Here is a 16,737-nt window from a genome sequence, read left to right as displayed (position 1 = left end):
TTTGTTTATTTTGTGGCATTTTCTTTGCTAATGTTCCACCAAAACAAGTTCCTTACTGAGACTATTTAGCAGAGCCACCGTGGCTCTTTCCGGAGCTTAGCGCCGCCCAAGACGATTGTGATTGGTTCAAAGAAATGCCAATAAACCCAGAGTGTTTCTTTTCTCCTATCCTAGAATGTATCTGTCTTGTAGCCAGACCTTACTCCACAGCGCTGTGGAGATAGGACCGGCAATGCGAGACTAGTTAGGTTTAAGGCATGAGGAGTGAGAATGGTTAAGGTTAGGGTAAGAATATCAGGTCAGCCAATCAGAGGCACAGCAGGGCGCATCACTGACTGAAAAACCACAAATTCAAAGTCCAGCTGTATTTGGCAGAACAAACAACATGAGCCTGACCCAAGCACTGCTGAGAACAACTGCTCATTGCAAATAAATGAATGAGGCTGTTGCCGCAGATCAAAACACACAGCTTTGCCCTAAAAGAGAACAACCAAAAAACACAATGGTCAAGTGAATCGCGCATTAGAACGAGCCTGGAAGTCTGGCTGACTTTAGGGGCCCAAAAATAGGACACATTCCTCTGCAGCAGAGGGTGTGTGAGTGTGTGTGTGTGTATGTCAACAGGAATACATACCAAGCTCCTGCTGAGGGGGTTTGACTTTCTCCACACAGGGAGGGAGGCCAAAACAAAAGGACTGGCTGGTTTGTGCTCGCTCCAGAGCTGGATGGAGGTGGTTTGATTTCAAACGTGCTGCAAAGAACAAGGCATAAAGTTTAGAACACATGCTTCAGTGGAGTGTACTCTAGCTTTTGCATTGAAAGATTGTCAAATTGTACCTTGTAGTTTTGACCAATGCAAATAAGGTCAAAGAGGATCAATAAATACGAACATTAGTAAATAAAAAAAAAACAATGACTGGGAAATTCATACTAAAAATAAATGTCTTGTTTTTCATCTGAAAAGTGTGGACATTATAGACTCATGTTTTTACAGTAAAACCAGGAGGAGAACTTTACCTCTATCTTGACTAAATGACTGTAACTACCTGTTAACCCAAAACGAGCTATGTCACTTTTGCTGAACATTAGCTACTGTTGGTAATTACAGAATACATGCATACAGTATTAAATTATATTTTATCACACATATGGGCAGAGGACCCAGAGCCCATCATCATGGTGCCCCATTAAGGAGCCCATAAATTAAACTTTCTTTCCCATTTTTTTGAACCACAAATTTAAATCTCACTGTTTTTTTTACTGCTTTACTCACTATTGTATTCTGCAGGGCTGAACAAAAATAAATAAATAAAATATATATATATATATATATATATATATATATATCTGTGGGCTTGGGCTATGCACCTGCCGTTTTCTTGTACTGGTGTTCCTACAGTGTTGTCTGTCTGGTACTCCTTGAAGGGGCCCTTGACCTTTGACAGACAGATTTTATAATTGATTTAGTTTGACATAAATGAGTCTGTTACATACATTTCAGGCTCTCAGTTGCTAGCTGTTAGCCAATCAGAGTCAAGCAGCTTAGCTCATTGAATATTAATGAGAACTGGAAGAAATCGAGCTGAGTCTTCCTGCAGGCTTTCTATACGACGCTAGAATGGCTTGAAACAAGGTAACCAAGGCATTTTTTCCTCAAAAGATGTTACAGAGTCCATGGTAGAACTACAGACATTACAACAAAGTTATGAAATACGTGTGTCAGGGCACCTTTAAGCCTCTAGCCTGCTAACCTGACGCGCCAGATGGTTTGTTAACAGAGAACCATATGAGAAGCTGTCTTTGAAAACTGGAAAAGGGAAGACACCTTCAAAAAAATACCTGGCAGGTGGCTGAATGAGCCATCCATCTATCACGTCCGCCATTGTTGTTTTGAACAAACAGTCAAGGACGTCACACACACACCTTAGTCTACATCCATGTTTTACTTCCTGGATTGTTCAGGTGCCAGCGGAAATTCCGCTAGATGTCCCTCATTTCAGCCGGATGTCCGTCACCTTCCTCTTTCTTTGTGTTGGCATTTTAACATTTATGTATAAAGTACTAGAGACCCAGATTTGAGTAAAAGTACAAGTGCTCTATCAAAAAAGTGACTTGAGTAGAAGTTGAAGTGCTTTTTAAGCACCACACTTAAGTGGAAGTACTAAAGTATTCAAAAAATGTTGTACTTAAGTATTGCAAGTAGTTTATTTTAAAATGTACTGCTCAAGTACTGAAAGTAAAAGTACAAGTATTGTGTTATGTAGTTATTAAAGAAAGCAGTCAAAAGTCAGATCAAATCATATTGTTTATATTATTTCAAATGTTTAGCCTAAAGGACACTCACAATTCCTTTGGCTGTAGCAGCAGTACAAGGACAGGAATGTACAACACGTACAACATGTCATGAACCGCGGGTAGCTAGTTAGCTGGCGCTTACTGATAGCTCGAGCTGGTGTGCCATTTGTGTATTATATTTGTAACTTACCTTGATATGTTTCTTCAATTGAAATTTTGAAGGCCATTATTTCGCAGCGAAAGGCAGAACTGGAGCACTATAACATAGTATTGCTTTACACCCCTGGAAATGAACTAAGCTAACAAAACATTTTGGAACTATTTAGAAAAAACACATAATATGTTATTTATATTATTAAAGTATATAATCAAGAGCTATTGTAAATTGCAATTTCTGTAAAAATCTCCAGGACATATCCAGGATGTCCTCTTGGGTAATACATTCTGTCACTTGGGTTTGATTTGTTGGGAATACTGATGTCATCACATTTTTGGTTTTGGCTCCTAGTAGGCTTGTGCAATCTTGGCTTCTAAAAACAACATAATACGCTACAACACCAAGTTTTTTTGCCTATACATGTTGAAGGTAGTGGAACTACTGAACACTACTACACCAAGTTGTTTTGCCTATACATGGTGAGGGGAGTGTAATTGCTAAATGGATTATGTTCACTGGCAATTGTTTTTTCCGATCCATGAGGTTGTTTCTTTTATACCTGTATGGATTTTTTTTTGTACACTACACTTCCACCCGACGAGTATTTGATTCATCTCCCATTCACTTCAATTGAAGCCAACACCTCTCTCTCTGCAGCCATACGCTTACTAATAACACCCTTCTTTCCGTAGACCTGCAAAGAAGCATCATTGGAGATCCATAATTCCAGTCGTAGGCTACAAAAACACTTTGGTTAAAGGTGCTCTAAGTGATGTGACATGTGTTTTGTCACATACAGCAAACATATCCGCTAGCTGCCTGTCCCCTGAACACACTGTAAAAAAACACGGTCTCTGTAGACAGCCCAGGCTCCACAAACGGCAACAAAAACAAACTGCGCCAACCTGAGGCCTGTACTACGAAGCAGGATTTGGCGTTAACGAGCTAATTTAAGGCTCAACCCAGGATTATCTGTACTACGAAGGTGGATTAGTTGTTATCGGGTTCAATCGCCGTGGTAACTTATGCTGAACACCTAACCTGGTCGGGAGCAGGTTAAGTTGGAGATCAGAGATCAACCGGTGTTAAAGCACCGCCTACTGACCAATCAATAGGTCGATTGATAACGCCGTCACCATTCTTAAAGAAGATCAGGTGGAGCTCGGTGCAGAGAGAGAGAGAGAGAGAGAAAGAGAGAGAGAGAGAGAGGGGTGCGCTCATAAAAGTTAAAACATTTAGAGATCGACAACCCTGTTAACATTCCCTGATTGGTATTTGTATGAAATATATATATTTTAATGGGAGGGAATTACATATCGGCTTCTTGAGCCGTGTGTCGCCAATGCGCACATCGGTTTGAATTATGTTTTTATATTTTTTATTTTCTCTCACGGTCGCTTCCCACTGCCAGGGTTGCAACTGAAATAATAGGCTAAAGCAACGACAGTTTATGGAAAGCACAAGTGTAATTATGGTCAGATCTTGGTCCTGACTGATGAGGAAGTGATATTAATAAGAGCTGTGATTTAAATCTACAGCGTCGGCTATTTATTTATTTTTTTGCCAGCTTTCCTCCTGTTTTAGGAAGCAGCGACTGTATCGCGTTATGCCTGTAAAACCGTGTCTGTGTTCTTCATATTTATGGAGAATTATAATTTGCTCTTCTTATATAACATGCGGCTCTGGTAGATGTTTGCGATTGGTCGTGCTGTGCAAACACCGCCTCTTTTATGTGATCGCGCGCGCCGCTGGATTGGGAAACCCTGAGTTGACTGAACTAGTTGATAACCAGCGTCGTAGTACAGGTTATGCGGGACCGCAGTTTTTAGGTTAGGTGAAGCCGATTACTGAAAGAAATCCAGGACAAGTTGATCTTGCTTCGTAGTCCAGGCCTCTGCACCACAAACCATAACAAACAGCGTTCCAGCCAATAACTGACAAGAAGGAGCTGGTTGAGCCATCACTGCAGCAGCGTTAGCACGTAGGCTACTTCATGACTCAACCAACTCCTTCTTGTCAGTTATTGGCTGGAACACTGTTTGTTATGTTTGGTGGTGCAGGTCGGCGCAGTTTGTTTTTGTTGCCATTTGTGGAGCCTGGGCTGTCTACAGAGCAGATAGTTAGGAGATGTTTGCTGTATGTGACAAAAAATTATGTAGCCTAAAAAACGCGTCACATCACTTAGAGCACCTTTAAGGCAGTACTTATCAATATTATATTATAACATTGGATCACATGACTGCGTGTAATGTGAAAGGAGTCATTCATAGTGACAAACCCAAAGAGAATTATCACCAAACTCTTAGTCTGGCATTGCCAGACCTTCCTGCACAGAGCTGCGGAGGAGGGTCTGGCTAGTCCACACAGCATTCTGGGATGGGAGAAAAGCATGCTCTGGTTTATTGGCAATTCTTTAAACCAATCACAATCGTCTTGGGTGGCACTAAACGCTGGACGGAGCCACAGAGCCGCTGGAAAATAGTCTCAGGAAGGAACTTGTTTTGGTGAAACGTGTACGTTCAAAAGTAGTTTTAGTCGTGCAACAGAAAACTCAGATTGGACAGATAGTCTAGCTAGCTGTCTGAATTTACCCTGCAGAGATCTGAGGAGCACCAACACAAAGGAAGAGGAAGAGGACGGACATCCACTTTTTTCATCCTACAATTAAAGAAATTGTTAGTCCACTAACACTCATATGATTTTGTCTACTAATCGATTAAATTGTGTTTTTACCAGAGATGGGCTCATAGTTTTTTTTTTTAAATAATGAATTCGGCATGAAAAAAAACAACATATAAATGACTGTCTAAAGAAATCTTAGTAGACTAAGACCAAAACAAACCGATTAGGGGCCTACAGATTCATCCAGCTGGTTAAAATAATATGACGTGAATATATGATGTGCCTGCAGCCTAAAAAATCCTTCCCAGCAGCACTTTAAACAGCGAAGCTTTCAGTTAAGAGAGTGTGGATCATTACGGATTATAGTGTAAGGGTGATGAAGGCTGCCGGCGGTGAAATCTTCGCGGGACACACAGAGCGCGGCTCGGCTGAGCAGGGCTGTGCTGCTCCGGTGGATCAGCGGAGGTAGTTAGTGAATGTTTCTTTGCACAGTGATTAAGGGGGAGGACCAATGGCAACAAAGGAGACGGAAAGGACGGTAGCTCCTCCTCTCGCTATCTCTCTCTCTCTCTCTCTCCCTCTCTCCCTGTGCTTTATAGATGCATATAATCCCTGAATTGACCCAGAAAACAAACTCCTCCGACTGCCGAGACGCCGCAGAGTTTGTATCCGCCGCAGGGCTGCATGTAGCCGGAGCATCAGCTGGAGAAACAACCCCGGCATTGATCCAACTTCTCCGTACGGACGGACTCGACATTAATCCATCGGGTAGGTGTCGTCTTCTGTTACTCACTAAACAGGTAGAGAGGCTGCACTTTCCCTTTGTACTGCTGATTATTTAATATTCCTTTACGTAATAAATAAAAAAACAACCGCTGATTACATTATCCGATTTCACCTTGTCACATTGCTTACTTGCAGCATTATTGCCTGTTATATTTGTGGCATCGAATGTAAATCCCCGAGGATAAAAAAAAAGAGGTTTCATGCTTGTGTAATAATGTCAGCAGTTATTATCCTCCCTCAGACTATCTATTTACAAAGTGGCATTTGGCCGAATGGTTATCCAGATCTGCACAGAAGCTCCACAGATTATTACTGAGTATAATTAGGTAACACAAGAGAAGGATTTGAAGGAGGATTTAGGCTATTGGGTAAAGTGTCTTGTTTTATCAGCACTAAAAAGGCTTGAATTGCCATAAGCAACCAGGGGCACCACCAGAGTTCAATTTTGGGGGATTCAAAAGCCTCAACTGTCTTTGTTTTTCACAGACACAAGGAGACATGTATTCGATTGCTCGCTCTGGCTGGATGTCTTTTCATGATAATCCCATTAGCGGATAAAATAATGCCATTGCCATCAATTTTAACAAGCCAATCACGTTGACAGCAAATTACAGTTTCAGCTTGGATGGGGTCTGTTTATCATGTGTAGGTTATCTTTTAGTTGATGGTCTTTTGTAATGACTGTGTGAAGACAGAGGCAGTGTGCTGTGTGAGAGGTGTGTGTGGTCTGGAGAAGCATTCCTCTGCGTCCTTTTGGCTGCAAGGGTATTGCTGCCCTCCCTCGTCGGTGAGATATCCAACGGGAAGTCTCGGATGGTGTCATTTTGGAGCTTTGAGATGGACACTTCCGATGTGACTGGGAGCGTTCAAATAAAGAAAGAGAAACTGGAGGAGGAAGGAGAGTTTCAACAGAGAGACAGGGCTTGTTCTCATGCGATTGTTTCAAAGGGTTACTCCAGCAATTTAGTATTGCACTGCTATAAAATGAAGTGGACTCACAAGAGTCTTTATGGAAGCAGAGACTGAGATTTCATGACTTTTAGTCTCAATAATGGGTAAAAATCCCTAAAACACTGGATCCTACATTTCCTATAATGCAACTGGATAATTTCTTTGGTTAGACCGTCCCTGCTTCCTAAATGCTCACATCTGTCAATCCCACACCTCCAGTTAGTAATGAAGACTTTGTATAAAATAACACCCATTAAAAAAAAGCCCAATCCGAGACAACCCATCAGGGTAGGGCTGGGTGATATATAGAATTAATTAGATTCATTCAATTTTGTATTTTTGAGTCTATATCATGGAAATGGAATCATTTAACATGCACTAAAAGGTTACCTTGACTTGATGCTAGCTGGCTACGTTAGCCATCTGCAGTAACAACCGTCCAAAGGGTACTTCTGCAGTTGCCAGGGGGTATGTGGAAAGATAAAAGAAGAAAAAGATTAAAAGAATATATCCACATATTAACTTTGAGTCAATGGTAACACCTGAACACTAAAAGTAATGAATACATGGTAGAATAGTTAAAAATAAGGATGAAACTGTTCAAATAATTGGCTTAAAGTAATGGAGAAATGGTTAAAATAGTTAGCTAAAAGTAACGTGAATGGATAAATGGTTGAAACATTCAGCTTTACTCTAAGTAGCAGTAGCCTAGCCTAGACTAGTAGTAGTACAATTGCTTACCAAACCAACGTTAATATTGACAGTTCAATTGTATTAAAAATAACAATATCCACTTTTATATAATAATTAATGTTACGTACATACAATACATTTGGAACGTACATTGGGAATCGATGAAAGGGTGCGTGAGTTCATCTGACAGGGCTGTGGGGGGACCAACAAGGTTGTGAACCACTGCTGTAGGTGGCTAGCCGGCTCTTCTATCTGAATCTAACCCTGCATTTATGAGACTGCAAAAGGACTCCATGGCAGTCGATGGAACAGTGTGCAGATTCTACTCACTTCAGTTTGTCTAGCGCTGGGTAGCTATAAATATCAGACTCATGCTCTTTCACCAAATACAAACAACAGGAGCAAAGTCATTCATTTAATTAAAGTGGATTCTCTACTTAGTTAAAGCAACTTGTACTATATGTATAACAATAACAGCCTTGCAGGTGCTGCAGGTCTTTATTATTCTTGCTTAACTGTCTTATACACAAAGTCCGAAAAAATGTTTCAGTGTTATTTTATTTATTTGAAGTGTATTTAGGTTGTAATGACAAAGGGTCATATAAAAGAGCATCTCATTTGATGTGTTATATGTTCCCACATATGTTTTTCAGGGTGATAGAGGCCATGGCTGAACACATGATGATGCCCATGACCCACGGCTTCAGGATGGGCATGAACGGACCTCCGCAGCACAACGGCCAGCCCGGCATGCGCACTCTGCCCAATGGCCAGGTGATGCACTACGGCAGGAACCCTCAGAACAGCATGGAGGCTGCCATGAGACAGAGGCAGGGCATGGTGGGACCCGGCGGGATGGCCGGCCCCGTTAACGGAGTTCCCATGGCCAACCACCACCACCAGATGATGTCTGGAAACATGATGTACAATGGCCAGGGTCCGCAGCAGCAGCAGCACCAGCACCACCACATGCACCCCCAGCAGCAGCAGCAGCATCATCATCATCAGCAGCAGCAGCAGCAGCAGCAGCAGCAGCAGCAGCAGCAGCAGGGTGGACACCCACAGCAGTATCTCCCTGGTAACCTCACCTCTCAGCAGCTTATGGCCAGTATGCACCTGCAGAAACTCAACACTCAGTATCACGGACACCCGCTGGTCTCAGCCAACGGCCACCATATGCCCAATGGTGCTCAGTATCGGGTAGGTCCGGCCCAGCTATCAGGCATGCAGCACATCGGCGGCCCTTTGGGACTAAACGGCATGGACATGGATCTGATCGACGAGGAGGTTCTGACTTCACTAGTGCTGGAGCTCGGGTTGGATCGCATTCAGGAGCTGCCCGAGCTCTTCCTGGGACAGAATGAGTTTGACTTCATATCGGACTTTGTGTGCAAACAGCAGCCGAGCACGGTGAGCTGTTGAGCGAAGCGTCCGGAAGCCGGTCGGGTTTGTTTGGACTGGACATCACCCCCCCGCCCCCCAAAGAATGACTGAGCGGTCACAGTAGCACAGCGAGAGGAGACAATCTCTCTGTTCTGTTTGGGTGTTTCTGTGTATTTGACAGTGGCTAGTACACCTTCACACTGACCTGCCTGTGAGTTGATAAAGAATTGTGAAGAGACAAAACGCAGCAAAAGCACCAGGTTTCCTTTCTTTGAGCCGGATCTGTCGTCTTTGGTCAAATGGAGGCATCCCGATGCAGTGGGCTCTGTCTGTACCCATCTGGCCCTCAGCACATGTGCCTGCATTGTCAAGGCTTTGGGATAATTGTAAACTTAACAAACACAATGGGGGAAGGCCTCGAAAGACTATCCATCTGGGTCTGCTAGATTCTGTGGCATCCCAAAATCTTTTTAAGTAGCAGGCGTTTTACAAATTTATAAAAGGTAGTCCTCTGAATTTGTTTATACGAGGATGAAGGGATTAAGAACAAGTTGTTTTCTTTCCGACATGCATATTGAAGGCTGGCTCTTCAAAACTGAAAAAAAAAAAATGTACACATTTCCTTGAAGAGCAGGAGAGTGAGGTTGTGCAGCATTCCTGGGTGGCGTGATGGGGTTTACCTCGGTTTGGTCGGGGGGGAAATGTGCTACATTGATTCTTCAGCTTTCAGTGTCACTTACCTGACTCCGATTTAAATCTGCAAATATTAAATGTATCGCATCTTTTCCCCCCTCTAGTTAACTGTGATTGAATCATTGCCAAAGTAGCGCATCGCTTAGAGTGTCGGCTTAAACAAAGCATTTACCCGTAGAAAATGACTCGGAAGTCTCTGTGCTCCGAGAGAGCTAGATGCTCATTGCAAGCACATTTTGGGTTGCTGCTTCGTAGAATTGCGTAGGGAGGGAGAAACGTGATAGTATTGATGAGAAATGCCAGGACTCTGGCCTGTTGCAAGATCCAAGAAAAGCCCAAAAAAAAAAAAAACAGCCATCAGAGGGTGAAGGTGTTGGTGACAAATCTGAGGTGGGAGTTTTTTCTAAAACAGGATTGGTTTAAATGAAAAAGAAGTGCGCGATTGCAGAATTTGCATCTGTGTGTTGTTTGTGTACGTCTGTGTGTGGTCAGTGCAGTGAGGCATTTAAAACCCATTGAATGGTCTCCTCCTCCCTACCAACCGTGGCCCTGTGTGCTGAACATGATTAGAGGCTGAGCAGGGGGGGAAAGAGGGGTGAGAGATTCTGATGGGTGGACACAGCACTCCCCGGCAGCACTTAGTTTAATCATTATTTAAATCTGCTACCTGTGGCATTGATTTCACTCGGCAGGAGGAGCGAGCAGCACGAAGCGTGCAAAGTTGTTGTTTTTGCCATAGATCAGCTTACTCCGCTGCTTTTCTACTGATTAGATTTAAATTACATGTTCTCACACGCTAGTCTTAATTGAGGTCGGCTTGCACATTCTCCAGTGACTCAATAATTATAAAAACGGACATGTTCTGTGGCGTTTGTTTTTGTTTTGCGCGGTTGGTAATTAGGTTTTTGTCAAGGTGGCTGCTTTGCCGCTGCGGGCTGGTTGAGAGAGAACTTCCTGCACTCATAATGCTATTTGTGGAGCTGTCATGAGGGGTCAGGGCTGCGCGAGGGCACCGTGTTAATCTGTTCCAGTACAACGGTGCTGCTGTCCCTGACTGTCTCTCTGGAGATCTGCCACCTCCCGAGCTCTCGACTCAAACAACGGGCATCAAAAACGCTGCTGTAAAAGGCAGAGATTTTGCCACCGAGCTCACGCTCCGTTTCACTTCTTGCCCCGACAAACTCACGAGCTCACTGTTTCACTGTTGAAGTGAAACATGCTTCTGGCCTCTCATTACTGCTATATCAATAAGCGCAGCCTTCTTGTGTATTGTATCTTTGTACTGTAGACTAGAGATGAAGTTGATCTAGACACATTTAAGGTACTTTTCCGAGAAACATTGTCAGATGTAAATGTAAATCAGTGGCTGATTTTGATGTGTTGACAAGAGATTATATCCTGCTTTTTTTTTTTTTTTTTACAAACGAGTGTGTAGATACAGTACGAGTACATCAATGGTTTTTGGGTGCGGGACCTGAAGCTTTAAGACCAAGTAGACTGCATGATAAAGCAAGCACGAAGGGACGCCACCACTTTCCCACAAAGCAGCTGAGAATGTACAGTCCAACACATTGTGGGAACTTGTCTTAAAATGGTAGATAAACGTGTGAGATTGTACTTCTTGTTCCAAATTACACATCATTCATTTGGGTAAACCCCCTTATTCAACCCCCACCCCCCTACTTCTTTCCCACTTCCCCCAAAGCTTTTGTAATGTTATTGATTCTATTTTAAGAAAATGTATTTATTTTCAAATAAAATATTTATTTAAAGAAATGCTTTCTTTGTACGTACAGTGATTAGCCGTCATAAAGAGCACAACGTGATGCGTTGCAGCGTTGTAGTCAAGTCGCCGACTGTCGAGTCCCAGTCAAGTCTGGAGTCCTTTGGGTTCCAGTCCGAGTCCAAGGACGAGTCACCAAAGAAGAGTCAGAGTCGAGACCAAATTGAGTCACCATTACCTTAGTTTGTGTCTGAGTCGAGTCACAAGTCCAAAGAATAGCAACTGGAGTCCGAGTCCAGGACTCAAGTACTTTATCGTTGCATTAAACACATACAAGTAGTCAGAAACTTCATCTAATTTCCGAGTCCTATTACATCAATGCTCCAGTCCGATTTCATAACTCCTAGACTTCGAGTCATCAGTGCGCGTCGAGTCACGAGTCCAGAGAATAGCGCCTCGAGTCCTCCATCTCAGGACTTGATGACATGTATCATACTATAGTGTTGATTTCTACTCGTGTTAGCAGTCTGAACCACCAAGGCCTCGACATGCTGTCCATTCATCCGATTTGAGTTTTATTCTCCCGTTGCTTTTAGACACTTCTCGACTCCCAAAAGAAGCAATGAGCAAACACAAGAGCAAAGTACAAACTTCTTATCCTAAACAGTCAGTGAGTCAGCACTCTGTCAACACAATGCTGCTGGACCCACAAACATGTTTTGAAGTTCGTTGTGTGTATTATAAATAGAAAATTTGACCTTTGAAAAACATTGCAAAGTGACAGCAGTGAAGTCACGTGCTGATTAGTTACCAATAACAGCGGCTGTATTCTCATTTTTTTTTAACTATTTACTGTGATGAAACACATGTACAATATCTGCCTACTGTCTTGTTTAGGGACGCTGGTTTTCAAAAATCTATTCCACTGACAGATGTAATCAATCATTTGAAATGACATGTCTTTCTTTCTTCTAAGACCACATAGTGCCGTCATCTTACTGGATGTAAGGGCTCACTGCGCATCTCCAGCTAGCAGTGGTGGGATGTAACTAAGTACATTTACTTGTACTTTACTTGAGTCTTTTCTTTTCATGCCACGTTCTACTCCTACTCCGCTACATTTCAGAGAGAAATATTGTACTTTTTACTCCACTACATTCATCTGTTACAGCTTTAGTTACTAGTTACTTTACACATTAAGATTCCTGCACACAAAACACATGTAGTTTATCAAATCTGATGTTTGATTCTAAAGTAAACTAGCCAACAATATAACGGCTACAAGTCCAGCTGAGATGATTAGACCTTTAAACACACAACTGGTTGGATCCTTTACTCTTTCTACGATGGGAGGATTTTTGTCCTTTTACTTTTAATACTTGGAAGTACATTTTCCTTTTACTTTTACTTAAGTAACATTTCCAATGCAGGACTTTTTCTTTTAACAGAGTATTTTTATAGTGTGGTATTAGTACTTTTACTTAAGTAAAGGATCTGAATACTTCTTCCACCTCAGCCAGCTAGGAGTTTAGTTTTACCGAAGAACATTTCTGTGGGGATTTATTGGGGAAAATATGAAAGCGGTCTCATTAAAATTCTAATTAGCTGTGCAGTAAAGTCACATTAAGGAGACCTGAAATACTCATGCTGCTCTACATGACACGAGTCAAGGCAGCATTTTGTCCTTGAGCAGTTTTTAATGGATTTTTTCGAAAACTATCCGAGTCTGTGACATAGACAATCAGGAGAGCAAACCTGCAGCAGAACACAGTTGGTGTGTGTGTGTGTGTGTGTGTGTATATTTTGGCTAAGCCGTAGCCAAAATGCTGTGTCCCCCCCGCCCCCTCCTTTTTTAAACAAACATGTAAAAGAAACCATTTTTATATCGGCTAAACGATTAAAACAAGACCTAGATTAACCCCACACAGGTGTTCCTCAGGGTCAAAAAGTCACACACTAATGAAACCCAGACTACTAAACACAGACTTCAGTCACACACATGAGAATTTCTGCACCTTCATTACACCAGTAACCACTTAAACCGTTAATGCAAATACATGTTTGTTTTTTTTTAAGCAATATGACAAGTAAAAGGAGGAACATGTGAAATCAAATCAAATAAAATGCAGAAAGAAGAAATATGTATAAAATAAGTAATGAGAAAAAAGTGAGGGAAAAAAAAATTGAAAATAGTTAGAGGTAAAGAAAAAATGTAAAAGTGTGCTATTCATCTAAATGTGATTCCTATGAGCCATTTTCCCGTGAGTGCTACTATGGCGTCTCACACCTGTTTCCTGCTGTGAGTAGAATGCACCACTTACTGTATCACCACTTGCAACTTTAGTGCAACTTGCAGTTGTGCAGCGTACTAGAGCCCCTTTCACCAACGCATTTAGACATTACCTAACAGAGCGGTACAAGAGAAGGCAAACATCAAACGCTCTTCACCCTCCGAGCTCCCATCTGCAAAGTCTGTGTAATGTCCCATTGAGCCCAAATTGTGAGAATTCACAATTGATGACGTTACTATCGACTCAAGCATAACCGGTAGAAGAAAAACAATCAAGGGTGAAGAAGAAGGGTCATTTACATTAAGATGGCAACGGAAACGTCAAAATGACGATCCGGCTTCGTAACACGGTGCACGCTCTACCCAGGCTCCACCAAACGGAGGATTTCCAGTAAATGAGAATGCGTCTGACACAGACAATCTCCGGTTGTGTGCTACATCTTTGAAATGGGAGTTCATATGTGAAATAGGCTTATGATAAATATAAGGGTTTTGGTAGTTAGTCGATTGTTTTCTGAACAATGGCCATTTGGGCCAAGAGTAACAATTTTGGAATAATGGCAAATGATAAAATAGTAGAATACCATACAGGACTTCTACAGCATAGCTTACCCATCTCATTGTCTTCATTTGACGATTCACTCTCAAACTGTGAGGAGGAAATTGGGAGCACCCAAAGGAAACCTACGCACGTCCACATTCAGCCATTAGAATATGCATATGCTATATTGAGGGATGATAGGTGACTAGCATTAACCAAAGACAATTGACATTTTTACATTTTATGGTATGAGAATTTCACTTGCTGCTCATTTTGTGTTGGAAAGGGTTAGCCCTCTAAATGCATCTTAACATTCTTTAGAGCATGAACATTTATATATGTACAGGTTTCTGCCAAAAATAACCATCTTAACCCTTGTAAGGTGTTCGTTTTCAATGTTTGCTAAAAGAAAAAATGTATGCTATTTATTATTTCTTCTAACTTGGTTCATTTTCTGTGAAGAACATAAAAAATAACTTATTAGCACACATAACTATTACATATGAGGTCCGAGGTCTACTGGACCCGAGTGTAATAATTGTGTACTAATTGTAGGTGCTATGAAACTTAACTGTGTCCTCCTAACTGGGCCTGATGTGTGTGTGTGTGTGTGTGTGTGTGTGTGTGTGTGTGTGTGTGTGTGTGTGTGTGTGTGTGTGTGTGTGTGTCTTTCTGCACCTGCTATTTCCACACAAAGTTACAAAATTGTTACACTTAGAACTTTCAGCTGTTCTGATTAAGTTCTAAGAAATAAGCACCAAAAATGATCAAACATCTTGTTTCTATTTTTCTGCCTTTTTTATAATTGAATTTCCTTGTTTTCTCACAAAAAACAAAAATGATCATATGATCATAAATGTGATCTCACAGGGGTAAATGGCATAAATGATGTATATATCATTGGTAATTGAGCTAAAGTAAACATCTGTTAAGTATTTTTTACATACATTGTTATGGCTGTATTGATTTAAAAGCCTCATAATGTGGTAACAAGGGTTAAGCTAAAACAACATGTCCCAGTGCTCCTGATTAGCCAATCCAGGGCTGATACCATAACAGCGTATATTGAGTATGACAAGCTGACTGTAATGTCAGTTACACAGGTATGACCACAAGCTCCTGTTCATACCAGACCAAGTAAGGCTGTAGCAGCAAAACCAGTAGGCGTTCAATTGAGCAATGGTACTTTTTCCTGCTTAGTAATTCAACATTTCATTTGTTCAAGGAACGATGAGTTATTTCTTCTGTAGAAAACTGTATAGCGTTAAATGTGTGTCACACACACACAGATAGATTCTGCGGTGGTCTGTAAGAGCTCCACAAATCTGTACAAACTTTAGTTTGAGCGCAAGCCCAAGATAAGTTTATTTCCCCTAAATATAAACAGGAAACAGTAGCATTGGGCCACTTCCTAAAGCAAGGCAGGGAGGTTGATATCCACTCAGAATAGCCCTTCTGGCTATAAGCATACCAAACATGAGAGCCTGCTGGGTCTCATATGGTAGCTCAAAGGCCTACTCAGGGCAGTCCATGAAATCAAGAGCACAGTCAAGGGTGACTTTTTTCTCCAATTATTAGGCTGAGCAATTGAAATATTTTATTTTAAATTGATTTTAGGTACATCCAAAAATCAATGACTCAAAGCCCAGTCCATGTGGATGAAATATACTGAATCCTTTTCAGATGTTTTTCTGAAAATGCATAACCTGGAACTGTATGAGCTCACTTATTCCTTATCTTCATTACATTACATGTAATACAGGGCCCTATCTTGCACAGCACAAAGCCCGACACATATATCTTTGCTAGTTGTCAATTTCCCGTCCAGTGCCCACATCGATAGCAAATGCACCTGCGCCCATCTTTGTGCCCATGGGCGTGCTGGTCTTAACGAGAGGTGTGTTCAGGTGCATTCTGGGCGTATTGCTATCTTGAGGCAGTGGGAACCATTAACCATTAACCAACAAAAACCTGGTCTAAAGTCAATAACGCAGCATTTCATTGTTATTTTAACAGCGAATTAGTAAAATGCTCCTAGGCTCATGCACAGCACGCACACACAATGCTTGTTACACACACAGGGACGCGCAGCAGCACACAAACGCAAAAGATTAAAAATAAAAATACTACGGTGCAAATCCGCCATCAAAATAGCAATGCGTCAAGGTACAAACGCGCCTGGCTTTTAAAGGGAATGTGAGATGATCTCTGATTGGTTTATCGCATGTTACGCCCAAAACACACCTATGATTAATGAAGACACTAAGTACGACCCTTTTGAACCATGCGTCCGGCGCACAGACCTTTTTTCCGCCGTCAAACTATCAAAAGTGGATTTGGACACGCCCTAAACACACCTGCACCAGCCGCTTCACGCTGTGCGCTCAGATTGTTAAAATAGGGTCCTTTCAGCCATATAACCCTTCTTCTCAAAGCTCGTCTGATACCTTGCTGCCAATCTCCTCTGTGCCTCCTTAGGCTATCTCCAGTGTGTTTTGACATGTTTATGATATTTCATATTTTTCTGAGTCGATGAATCCTTAAATCATTTCCCAAAATATTGAACTCAGTAGCTCAGTTCATGGCGACTAGGCTTGGGAACT

General features: G+C 41.8%; 1 protein-coding gene across 1 annotated transcript; it reads left to right on the top strand.

The window, feature by feature from the left end:
* Positions 1-5,560: 5,560 nt before the first annotated feature.
* On the top strand, positions 5,561-11,089 carry cited4a (Cbp/p300-interacting transactivator, with Glu/Asp-rich carboxy-terminal domain, 4a). The gene is made up of 2 exons (XM_028598435.1): positions 5,561-5,842; positions 8,158-11,089. The coding sequence occupies exon 2, from the start codon at positions 8,171-8,173 to the stop codon at positions 8,924-8,926; it is 756 nt and encodes a 251-aa protein (XP_028454236.1). The 5' UTR covers positions 5,561-5,842; positions 8,158-8,170; the 3' UTR covers positions 8,927-11,089.
* The last annotated feature ends 5,648 nt before the right edge of the window (positions 11,090-16,737 follow it).

Source organism: Perca flavescens, chromosome 14 (genome assembly GCF_004354835.1).
Source record: "Perca flavescens isolate YP-PL-M2 chromosome 14, PFLA_1.0, whole genome shotgun sequence".
NCBI classification, from domain to species: domain Eukaryota; kingdom Metazoa; phylum Chordata; class Actinopteri; order Perciformes; family Percidae; genus Perca; species Perca flavescens.
This window is presented reverse-complemented; position numbering and strand designations above follow the sequence as displayed.